The sequence below is a fragment of the Emys orbicularis genome, chromosome 7 (assembly GCF_028017835.1).
Source record: "Emys orbicularis isolate rEmyOrb1 chromosome 7, rEmyOrb1.hap1, whole genome shotgun sequence".
In the NCBI taxonomy this organism is placed as follows: Eukaryota; Metazoa; Chordata; order Testudines; family Emydidae; genus Emys; species Emys orbicularis.
The window spans coordinates 94228760-94240997 of record NC_088689.1 but is presented as its reverse complement, the minus strand read 5'-3'; the positions used below and the strand labels follow the sequence as shown (position 1 = coordinate 94240997).

Here is a 12238-nt window from a genome sequence, read left to right as displayed (position 1 = left end):
CCTTGCGGCCCAGGAGGTCAAGCCGTTTGAGGTCCTTGTCTTGCGGGGTGGGCCGGTAGTGTGGCTGTTTTGTCCGGTGTGTCACTGCATTCACTACAAGAGAGTTTGGTTGTGGGCGGGAAAATAAGAAATCTATATCCTTAGTAGGAACATAATATTTACATTCAGCCTTTCTGCATGTTGGTGGGATGGAGGCAGGGGTCTGCCAGAGAGTGTCAGCTGGTTCTAGGTGGGCTTCATTTATGGGTAGCGCGATCTTTGAAGGCGCAGAGGATTGGAGATTTTGAGGAGTCTGTGTTGTGTGGCTGAGTGCCACCCTCTTGAAAAGTTCCTAGAATTGCTTAAAGTCGTCCACATTTTGTGGAGGTGGAGGCATGAGGGCTCCATCTGCAGCTGATGGAGAGTTAGGAGCCGGTGAATCAGGGAAGAGTTTTTGGCCCAGCTCTTCAGGAGGGGGTTCAGGAGCTCTAGATATAGATGGAGAGCGCAGAGCGGGCTTGCGGTCTGGTGGAGGGGCCTCGAGGAGGGGTGGTGGCAGGAGCCGACCAACGGTACCACTGAGGCCAAGGCATAAGGTAAGAGAAGTGAGGCCTTGCCCACAGGGGGACAAAGTAGGGAAACTGAGGCTGGTTCTTGTGAGGCGCTGTGACTTGAGATATATATAGCTTCGGTGGAGGAGGAGAATCAGGCAGGGAGAACTTTGCCTGCTGCTGCATGTCGTTCTTGCTGTCAGTGAGGGCGGCCAGGTTGGGTGGCGAGAGCGGCTGTTCAAACAGTAAGTGCTCTGTGTCTAGGAGCGGAGAGTCAGGCTCAGGGGCCATGGAGTTATCATCTTGATGCAAAAATTGCTGCTGCTCCATGGGCTGTGGTCCTACAGAGCGCGAAGTGTGAGCGGAAGCCCGCAGTGACTTTTGTTTTGCTTTCGCGGGTGCCGCAGGCCGTTTATAGGCACCCTGCATGGGGTCCGCGTCTGCTGCGGGGGTGATAGGCAGGCTCGGTGCCGACATTCTTGTTGGCACCGGGGTGGAACGTGCTGCTGGTGCCGGGTCTATCTTCGATGCCGACAGGACCGGTGCCAAGGAGAGCTTCCCACTGTGGGAAGTCGGGTCCCTACTTTTGCGCCCTGTGTGAGCCACGGTTGAGGTGCTGGGGCGGTCGGAGGTGCCTGCTTTTGGCGCTGTCAGCACCGAGGGTAAAGATCTTGCAGGAGACCCTTTACCCTTTTCATAGAATCATAGAATCATAGAATATCAGGGTTGGAAGGGACCTCAGGAGGTCATCTAGTCCAACTCCCTGCTCAAAGCAGGACCAATTCCCAACTAAATCATCCCAGCCAGGGTTTTGTCAAGCCGGGCCTTAAAAACCTCCAAGGAAGGAGATTCCACCACCTGCCTAGGTAAAGCATTCCAGTGCTTCACCACCCTCCTAGTGAAATAGTGTTTCCTAATATCCAACCTAGACCTCCCCCACTGCAACTTGAGACCATTGCTCCTTGTTCTGTCATCTGCCACCACTGAGAACAGCCAAGCTCCATCCTCTTTGGAACCCCCCCTCAGGTAGTTGAAAGCAGCTATCAAATCCCCCCTCATTCTTCTCTTCTGGAGACTAAACAATCCCAGTTCCCTCAGCCTCTCCTCATAAGTCATGTGCTCCAGACCCCTAATCATTTTTGTTGCCCTCCGCTGGACTCTTTCCAATATTTCCACATCCTTCTTGTAGTGTGGGGCCCAAAACTGGACACAGTACTCCAGATGAGGCCTCACCAATGTCGAATAAAGGGGAACGATCATGTCCCTCGATCACGTCCCTTGATCTGCTGGCAATGCCCCTACTTTTGAAAGTCTCTGTGCAGAGACATTGGGGCTTCCTGCCTCTTCGCTTGAGAGGGTGAAGCCGCGCTCCCGATGGGTTCCGACCTAGCCGGGGAGCATGAGGGAGAGGGTTTACTGCCCATCTCCATAGGTGGCTGTAGGAATTTCTCCATCAGGAGCATTTTTAGCCGCAAGTCCCTGTCACGACGAACCCTGGTTTTCAGGCTGGTACAATGGAGACACTTGGCAGGGACGTGTGTCTTGCTGAGCCACTTCACACAGCGTGAGTGTCTGTCAGACCGCAGCATAGGCTCCTTGCAGGAGTCACATTTCTTAAAGCCTGGGGACCCCGGCATCATTGAACTATGATTCCCTGGGGACAGAGTCTCAACAGGAGACGAACGTGAGAAAAAAAGGTTTTTTGTTTTTTTTTAAACTAACGAACTATTCTAAAGGAAGGGAGAGAACTGGGATATTTCTATCTAACTATTTCTATTTCTTTTTACTAATTTCCTTCAGTGACCAGGGAAGAGGTTCAGCACTGCCCTGAGTCCCATCTTCAGTTGAGGACGGTTGAGAAGGAACTGAGGGGGGTGCAGGATGCGCGTGCCTAGGCATACCCTAACGACACCGCGAGACAGCAGCTGAGCATGTGCATCTGGATCAGGCACTGCTACCAAAGATCTCCGATCAACGGCACCGGGATGCACCATCACCTGGAGTGGAGCACCCACAGGGACAGCACTCGAAGAAGAACCTTAATTCTGGATTCACCTGACTTTTGAGTGCTTGACTTTGCAACCTTAATAGTGTTCTTTTAGCATATGGGTTTTGGGTGGGCATGTGAGAGAGTGTGGGGGGTGGGGCAGTTAATTTCCTATATTTTTAAAAAAAAGCAAACTGATAAAACAGAAATTCCATTATGTAGCATCCTACTGACACCTCCATGAATCAGCAGCAGCGTTGGAGCCCTTGCTTAGATCCATCTCACAGACCTCTGCTGCTTGAGTTGACAGAGTAACTCAGAGTAGTAGTAGGCTGTCATCCTGTATGTGGACCAACAGTAGAGGGGGAGGGGACATTTTACCAGTACATTTCACAGTTATTTATTGATAGCAGAGAAATAGTGAGACTCGGGAATCTTGGGTTCCATTCCAGGTTCTAGAGGAGAGTGGGCTCTGTAGGCACAGACTCTTCTGACCATTCCCTCCAAGGGTATATCTACACTACAATTAGACACCCACAGGTGGCCCATGCCAGTTGACTCGGACGCAGAGGGCTCAGGCTGCTGGGCTATTTAATTGCAGTGTAGATGATCAGGCTTGGGCTGCAGCCTGAGCTCTGGGACCCTCCCCCCTTGCAGGATCCTAGAGCCCAGGCTCCAGCCCAAGCCCAAAATCTCTACACTGCAATTAACAGCCCTGCAGCCCAAGCCCCGTGTCAGCTGGCACGGGCCAGCTGCAGGTTTTTAACTGCAGTGTAGCCATAGCCCGAGTTTGACTCACTTTTCCTCGTTCCTTCCAACCTATCCCTGTCCAGTCCTGTCTCTTTCCTATCCCTGGCCTCTTGACCCAGTCCCATTCTCCTCACTAACTAGTGCCAGTCTCTACCCAGGCCAAATTTGGGCAGATCTGCAGAGAGACAGCAAACGGCACATCCCTGACACAAAGACCACTCCCTGCCAAATGTCAAGTCCCTGCTCCAAAGCATGGGGGCACAAAAGCTTTTCAAAAACAAAGTAACCAGAATTTTTTAAACAGAGTAAAACAATGTATATTTCCCAAGCCTTGTTCTTAGAAAGAGCAAAAATATTTTTGCTGAAATTTTCCAAAAGCATTCACCCTGAGGAAGGCACTGAGCATGGGCAATATCAATAATTCCAAATGGTTAAAATCTGGCACAGTTATAAACAACTGCAAACAGGGTCTCATAAATGAGAAATGTCAGGCATCCTTCTGATTCCAGTTAAGATCCATCATATTTTTGCTACAGGGGGGAGCTTCATTGCAGGAGGTGAGAGGAAAGGGGAACATTCTTGCACATGTGGTGGTTGAATCCAGGAATTAGACAGCATTGGCAGGAAATTATTAAAGAGATTCATCTTATGACAAAACACCAGGTACCTAGAGATCCCCTGACCTCATTACTTAATGCTCCAGTAAAGGATCTGCATTTTAAACAGAATGACAATTACTTCTTTTATTGTTGGCAGCAAGACTTAATATTGCACATTACTGGAATAATGTGACTCCTCCTCCTCTGAATTGTGGTATAGTAAAATGTGGACTGTCCTTGTAAAGGAAAAGCTTTCACACCAAGTATATACACTAGGGTTACCATACGTCCGGGTTTCCCCGGACATGTCCGGCTTTTGGGTCTTTAAAAAGCCGTCCGGGGGGAATTTGTAAAAAGCTAAAAATGTCTGGGATTTCCCCCCGAACGGCTATTTAAAGACCCAAAAGCGGCTGACAGGGCAGCCGCACTGGCGGAAAGCGGTACCAGGAGCAGCATGGAGCGGCCGCGAGAGGTGGGTGTGGGCGGCCCGGCTCCCACTGCCTGGGGCTCCCCTCGCCCGCCGCGGGGCACGGGCTCCTCTGCAGCACTGCCTGCCGCGGGGCTGGGGTTCTCCCGGGGCTCTGCCCTGCGCGCCCAGCTCCCCCGGGGCTGCTCCTGCCTCCCCGGGCTGGCCCCAGATCCCCTCCCCCGGGGGGCTGGGGTCCTGCTGCGGCTTGCGCCCCTCTGCCTCCTCTGCGGGGCAGGCAGCCCCAGGGGATTGAGGCCATGCCACTCCTTCCCCAGCTTCCCGCTCCAGCAGCCCCCGCACCGCCCTGCCGGGCCTGTTCAGCCCTCGGCGCCACCAGGTCCTGCCCTGCCCGCCCCTACCGTGGGGCAGCCCGGCCCTGGGGGATTGGAGGAGCCACAGCAAAGCCCAGCCCGGAGCTGGTGCAGGAGACGAGCGGGGCTCTCAGCCCAGGCTCCGGCATCAGCCTGCAGCGGAGAGCGGAGCCACCCCCCACCGGCTCGGCTCAGCCCGGCCCCGCTCTTAAAGGGACACGGACCCGGCCTCGGCCCGGCCCCGGGCACGTGGGGGTGTCACCTCACCCCCCGCCTGGGGGGCCCGGCGAGGGGGGTGCTCGGCACCATAGCTCCCCCCTCCCCTGAATGCTCCCCCCCATAGTCAGCTTCTCTGCAGGCAAAGCTTGGACTATAGAAAGCATATGGGAGGAGAGCCTGCGATCCAGGGCTTCAGGAGCTGCAGCTGAGGCAGTGAGGAACAGCCCAGAGCCGCCGGGGCCAGAGCCTCTTGGCGAGCCGCTCAGCCGGGGGGGCCGGACTGGGCCGTGCCTCCTCACGCCCCCCCCCCGGCCGCTGCCCCAGCTTACCTGCTGCCTGCCTGCCTGTTTCAGGCTTCCCGCAAACATTTGATTCGCGGGAAGCAGGGGAGGGGGAGGAGCGGGGGGAGGGGCGTTCAGGGGAGGGGGCGGAGTTGGGGCGGGGACTTTGGGGAAGGGGCGGAGTTGGGGCAGGGCTGGGGGCAGGGAAGGGGCGGAGTTGGGGCGGGGGCGGGGCCCCTTGGAGTGTCCTCTTTTTCCAGGACTGCAATATGGTAACCCTAATATACACAAAAGAGAAGTGCCAAAAAAGAGGATAGGTATTTTAAAATTTGGTAACCTCTTTTAGTGCACTCAGAGAAGTAGGGTTCCCCTGACAGCAATCCAGCATCTGTAGGCAATTCTTTGAATATTAACCTGATCCTGAATAAGGAATAAGTAATGTACAGTATAATATGTTCATGTTTTATCGGAACTTTGCCTTAATAAAAAAGTTTCCAAAAAAATAGTATGTGGTGCTACCAGCACCACCTATAATGCATGCAAACACACACACGCACACACACCCCTCTCCCCCACACCCAATAATTGCACATTTGCTATTGTTCAACGTACCCTTGCTGAACATCTCTATTTTCTGTGTCTGTGGTAAAAACATACAGTGCCCAAATTTTAGAACTCTGCACAATTTTCTGTTTAACTGGAGCATACAGTCACAGAGACTGCATGCACGATCTATTCATCTGCATATGCAAATGTAGCCACTTATGCATCTAACTGACCATTTGTGGGTTCAAATACCTGAGTTGCAGGAATAACTAGGATAATGGCACTTGCAAATTAGCCATGAATTTACAAAATCACTTTTGTACATGTACATACAGGCATGCAGTTTTAAAAATTGAGGTCCTCAATGACTGATCATTTATAAAATTCCCAACTTGAATGTGTATCCATACATTTACAGTTAATGTATAGAACAAATGTGCAGGGGGTGATAATATCTATTGGTCCTCCTTTACAAGAGTGAAGAAGGAATTGCAAAGTATAAGTTCAGCTGTTTAAGTATTCAGAACCACAGTTTTGGCAAATCTCAAACCTGTGTGTTTTTCACATCCACCTTTGTGCATGCAACTGAGTGTATGGTGCAAATACGACCACATGTCCATTTAGCACACATAGAGCAACTACCGGTAGGTAGCCAAATGCCCAGTTTATATGCACAAATAGGTTTTTGGCCCACAAAATGGTTGCATGTCCACTTTTATGGGTACAATCAGTTGTGTGCACATGAAAAGAAGATACTAAATGAAGACCAGAGCTGAAAATTTGGACCTGGGTAACTTTTTGTAACAGTGGTGATTGGTTTGCTTTTCCAAAAGATGGATGAAGCAATAAAGAATCATGGAGCAAAAAAAAACCCACCCCAGCAAATTGGGCTGTGTCCTTTCCCTTTGGTTCTTGAATCCAGCAACCCCAAAATCACCCAGAGTCCCCAAAGTCCAAGACCCTCAAAGTTTCTTGGGTCCAGCAACCCCCCAAAGTCCCAAAAGTCCAACAACCCCCAAAGTCTCTGTCCCTGGTCAGTGCAGCCCCAAAGTAAAAGGGGGGCACGCAGGGTGTTAAGGGGCACCTTACGTGATCCGAGGCCAGCTGGCCGTCTCTCCGTGGGGTTCCGCCGCAGCCTTCACCACAAGCCAGTCCACTTTCTGCCGTCCCACGAACTGCTCCGCTCTACAAGCTGCTCCGCTCACCAACCTGTGAGCCGCTCCAGCCGTCCCCACAAACAGCTCCGCTCACCGTTCCTTGGGCCGCTCCAACCGTCCCCGCCAGGCTCCGCGCCGCTCACTGCTCCGCCAGCCGCTTAGCAATAGAGCTTCAGGCTCCCCCACTATTTAACACAGCACTCAGTGATCTCAGCTCTTAATAACTTTAGCACTTTTGTGATTTCAGCTCTTAGCAATTTCAGCTCGTAGTAGGGGAGCCCCAGTGCTGGTGCACCATTAGCCCAAAGTAAATTCAGCTTAGCAGCCTGTAACTAGACTCCTAATGGAATCAAAGTTAGCTCTGACATTCAACAGTGGAGAGAGAAGGTGGTGCAATTGGTATTTCAAGCCATACCATCAGGTACAAGTACCTGTCCCCATCCTCTCTCAATTCACTGGGTTTTGTAACCCATGCCCCTTGTCTAGCAAGTGCTACTTAATTACTGGTAAGTCTCTCTGTCATACAACAGTTCCACTGGCCTTGCTTCACCGAATCAGGGTAACAACACTTTATTCTTTCTGCCCCAACAACAGAGAAACTGGGGATCCCACACCAGCCAAAGTAACCACTTTCAGTTGTTGTTGTCCCAGGCTAGGCGGGTAGGTGTGCCTATGCAAACAAGGTCAGCCCCTAAAGTTCTTTTTAACCCTCACCATAATTCACCACCAGATGTCAGGGTAGAGCTTATCCTGACTCTGCTTACACATTCATTTCCTGCCTAGATCTTTAAAACCCGACAACCTTATGTTTAATCCAGCACTGCAGATCTTCAAAGCCTTACTACGCAAACGAGGGAAAGGATCGAACACTCAAATATATATATATATATATATATATATATACACACACACACAGGTAAGCAAGCTATGCAGCTCACCAATTCCTTTCTCCCTGATCCTCTTGCCCAGGTCTCATTTCCTTTTGATTTGGCGTTTCTTGATGTTTACTCAGTAAACCATGGTAGAGGATCCCTAGCATAGGCTTTGCTCACCCTGCTTTTAGTTAAAGATCTTTATCCACAAACTGACACAACAGGTTGTGATTAAAAGGTGTAGCCACTTTTAAGAAGTTATCAACTGCTACTGGATTCCTGAAGCTGCAGCAGGGCACGCCTTTAGACTCAGCACCAAAGGGTTAAATTGTGATTATGAAGAGATTAGAAATTGTCAAAATTAATATTCCAGCTGTTCTGTGGTGAAGTTCATAGTATTATGGAGAAGAAATCCCACATAAGCTATAGGGAAATGGTATTTTACTGGACAATTATGATAAAAATCAAGAGGTGCCTCACTTAATTTTGAGAAACTAATTACCTGGGCTGTACTATTATTTTTTAAACACAGGTCTCAGTCACATATTTGTAAACAGAGTTAGTAAAATGTGAAATCTCCTTTAAGCAGGGTGTGCTTCTTACAAGTGTTTAAAAGAGAATTGTGGGAGGTTGGTTTGCTTAGACAATATAAGAGTTTCAAAACTACTTTGGGTTATCGAGTTCATGAAAGCAAAAGATTTTCTTAAATAGGTCAAAGTTGGCATTGCAGCATTACCTGGATTTAAAGCACCAAGGTTGTAAGTCTTTTCCCAGTATTCAAATCAGCTGGAAATTGAAACAAATGGCTTTTGTTTATATTTGTTGCTTTCACTATAGTTTAGAAGAAAGGTTTTCATGCCCTTGTTTTTCTGTGGTATGGTTGTCACATTAGCTGCATTTAGATCTCTCTCTCTCTCTCTCTCTCTCTCTCTCTGATCAATCTAGGATTTCATTAAGAAAACAGGACCAGCATTTAGACTTATTTATATTTCCAATATATCCATATTTCAGAATGGATAAGATGAGTTTTAAGCAGGTCTGTCATCCCACTCTGGTCACTTTTCATTATGCAGGGCTTTTGGATTGTTGTAGCTATTTTAGAAAAAAGTGTTGTGCTGTATCTACATCTGGGCACGTGTAGATACCTAAATAATTTCTTGTTCAAAAATTAAAGACTTGACCAGAATTCATGCCTTCAGTATCTTTGAATTAATAATTTGTATTGCAAGCTACTTTAAAGGAAACTGATACCTTCTCTAGATTCTGAAGCAAAAAGTTATTAAAAGCAAAACCAATCCAACCTCAGCCTTTAATAAGTTTACTGAAAGAAAGCAATATCAATTCAATTTTTACCCTGTCAAATGAGACATTTTCCTACTGGGGTTATTAAGGCTGGTCACATTTTAAGATATCAAAGAACAGTCTGTCCAAGTTCTATACTTACATAAGTATAATTTCCATTCTATATTATTTTTATGTAAAAGGCACTCTAACATGAGGTTAGAGATAGATAGAATAAATCCATTAGATAATTTCTATTTGTCTGCCAACTCCAATGCTTTGCCTACTTTAGTTTTAAATTGCTTTTGTGTTGGGCTTCCAACGTTCACCTGCAAAGTAAGTTCTATAGTCTAATACAGTAGATCTCACCTTCTTTTTTGGGGTGGGGGTGGGGGTGGAGAAAGGGGACAGGGAAGGTCTGAGTGTACAATAAGAAGAAAACTGCCGCCTATTAACAGCACATCCCACTCCCCAGATAAGTATTCAGGACACTATACGATCAAAATTATTTTCTTGAAATCTCACATTTAATCAGTGGATTTCCACATAGAAGGAAGGGGGAAAGAAAAGTTCTAATTATGGGGTGAAATATCGTCATAATTAGAGATGGTTCCAATACACAAAGTTTGGATCTGGATTTCCCCAACAGTGCAAAGGAGTTTGGATCTGAAATTCCAGTTAGATCCCTTGATTGGCCATACTTTAAAAAAACAAACAAACTGGGGGATGTGTAAAGAGAGGATGGATGGGACCAAGATGGATGTTAGGCGGGAGCCAGCTCCAAACAACAGGGACTGTCACAGCAAAGGGATAACTACCTGCCAACCTAAGACATGATGGTGGTATCCCCCAAAAAGTGAGCTCTGAGCCATGTCAGAGCACAGATAAGCACAATTTGTAGTTTTGTATTCATTTTACATCTTAAAACAATAAGCTCTTACAGATGGATGCATGAATTCATGCATAAAGTATGTAAAAGAGTAGTGATGGGCCAAAAAAAGAGAACTTCTAATCCACACCCTTCAAATTCTCACATCAGAACCCAGCCCTAACATACCAATTCTGGTCAGATCCATAACAGAAAGGATCCAAATGGGATGTAGCTAAAAATCTCTGGAGATAACTTCTTAAAGTCAATTTACACCATTCAAGATGGCAAAAGTCAGCATTTGTAATCTCACATGATTTCAACACCAAATTCAAACCCTAGCCCTGAACCTAAATCAAAAACCCTAACCTAAAACTAACCTGGATCTAGCCACCACTTGGGCCATCTCTATTCAAGAGCTTTTGGCAGTAATATTTTGTATAATAAAGCACAAAGTGAGAGTGGCAAGGACTCACCACACTCTTTCATAAATGTATTAGTATTAATCAGGTTAAGACAGAATGGCATTATGGGAACTGTAGGGCATGAAAAAAGTCTTCCAGGAAACTCAAGATTTTCTGCTGACTCTAAAGCAGGATGAAGTGGGGACAATTTTATATTCTAGCTTTACATTTAGAACCCTGATAACTAATCAGTTGTTTTTAAATATATATGTTTTTGTCCTTTATTTAGTGAAAACATAACCACCATGAAGATCCCCACTGCTGCAGGATTTGTTACATTAATGCTGTTCTGTTTAGTCCATGCGGAAATCTGCCCTCTGTCCTGCATCTGTAAGCCACTCGGAGAAATGAAGGGCTGGCTAGTAGACTGCAGCTCAAAGGGACTGAAGGAAGTGCCTGCCCTGTCTGTCAGCACCAGAAAACTTTATCTACAGAATAACAGCATGACCACAGTTCGTGCTGGCGCATTTGACAACTTACATAACCTAGAGGAAGTGAATGTGTCCGACAATCCCTGGAATTGTGACTGTGACATTCTGTATCTCAAACTCTGGCTGGAGGACTTCTCCGAATCTTCTATTGCTAACGTCATCTGTGCAACCCCAGCTTCCAATGAGAGGAAGCCTTTGAGCCAGTTGAGTGGGAATGAGCTGGACAGCTGCAGGAAATCCCTCCCAATTAAATGCCTCGATTTCTTTTGGCGAGACCTCGCTTTGATCACTTTTGCAGTACTTGTACTTATTTTAACATTATGTGCCCTGAGGTTCTCCAAAAAGCTAGCCTACCAGGTTACCACAAGAGATTATTATTCTGCTGTCCCGCGGCTGCGGAAGTAAAACCTAGAAAATTACATGTCATAATGAGATGTTGCTGTCACCAATAGCTCTTCACAGAAATGCCAAACTAACCTAATACAAAGGATACCCGTCTTAGCTATTACTGGCTATGTGAGTGTAAGTGTACTCGAGATGGGTCCCGCGTCACAAAGTTTGGGGGGGGGAGAAGTTTGTATGAAGATCCAGTATTCAGATCCAAGGTTTTGGTTGGAGGCCACCTCTAAAATGCACTTAAATTTACTTACTGGCAAGTCAGCATAAGTTATTTTAATATTACATTCTCTAAATATCTAAGGAAAGTAGTTAGGAAATTTTACTTGTCCAGTCTTGTGATTTTTGAAGAATTAATTTCCCATTTTTACCAATGAAATCCCAGCTCTTCTAGCACAAGGCTATTTACAGTCTACTGCCAGCTAGTTTCTGGTAGATTTTGATTGCACTATTGTTACTAATTTAGACTCTGATCCTACAGCTGACTGCACCCCATCATGCAGGTGGAGTCCTATTGACTTCAACAGCTGCACACTTGCACCTGCAGAGGAGAGGGCTGAATTTGACAGCATGCAGAGGTTCCCTTGGCAGCAGAACCAGTGTGGCTATTGGGACCAGCCCTTGGATTTATCCCTTAATAAATATGATTTTAAGCTTCCTGAAAATTAATGTGCATCCATTAAGGAGTCCTTTTATATACTACTGAATTTCCTAGGAAACACTTGAGAAAAATTGTACTCTGTGTGTGATATTTAAATAAAGGGTGTTTCTTACGCATTCACACTTATCGAAGTCTGTTGCATAATTACACGGGACAACCACAGATGTTGGTTAAACATCTGCAAAATTTCTGGGTTGGTTTTTTGGGGGGCCACAAATTACTAGGATTTTTGCAGAAACCATGACAAGATCTCTTTCTCTCTGGGGAGTAAAATATCTCCTCAGAGGAAAATTACAGGAGCAGCTAAAGCTTCTAACTTCTCCCCAACCTGAACTACTTATAAGGGCCCCAGCCATGAGACTTTATGCTGTGATCTTCTCAGATCTGTCATGTTAGGCTGGATCAATACTTAGATT

The 12238-nt window shown here is 47.0% G+C and overlaps 1 protein-coding gene across 2 annotated transcripts; it reads left to right on the top strand.

The window, feature by feature from the left end:
- The first annotated feature begins 7651 nt into the window (after window positions 1-7651).
- Window positions 7652-11948, top strand: GP9 (glycoprotein IX platelet). Of its 2 annotated transcripts, XR_010561533.1 has the most exons (3): window positions 7652-7765; window positions 10564-11287; window positions 11643-11948. XR_010561533.1 is itself a non-coding variant. In XM_065407621.1 (2 exons), exon 2 carries the CDS (start codon window positions 10580-10582, stop codon window positions 11168-11170), a length of 591 nt encoding a protein of 196 aa, XP_065263693.1. In that variant the 5' UTR covers window positions 7652-7765; window positions 10564-10579; the 3' UTR covers window positions 11171-11948. The 2 variants fall into 2 exon arrangements, 1 of the variants encoding a protein (XP_065263693.1); XM_065407621.1 differs by having other exon boundaries at window positions 10564-11948.
- The last annotated feature ends 290 nt before the right edge of the window (window positions 11949-12238 follow it).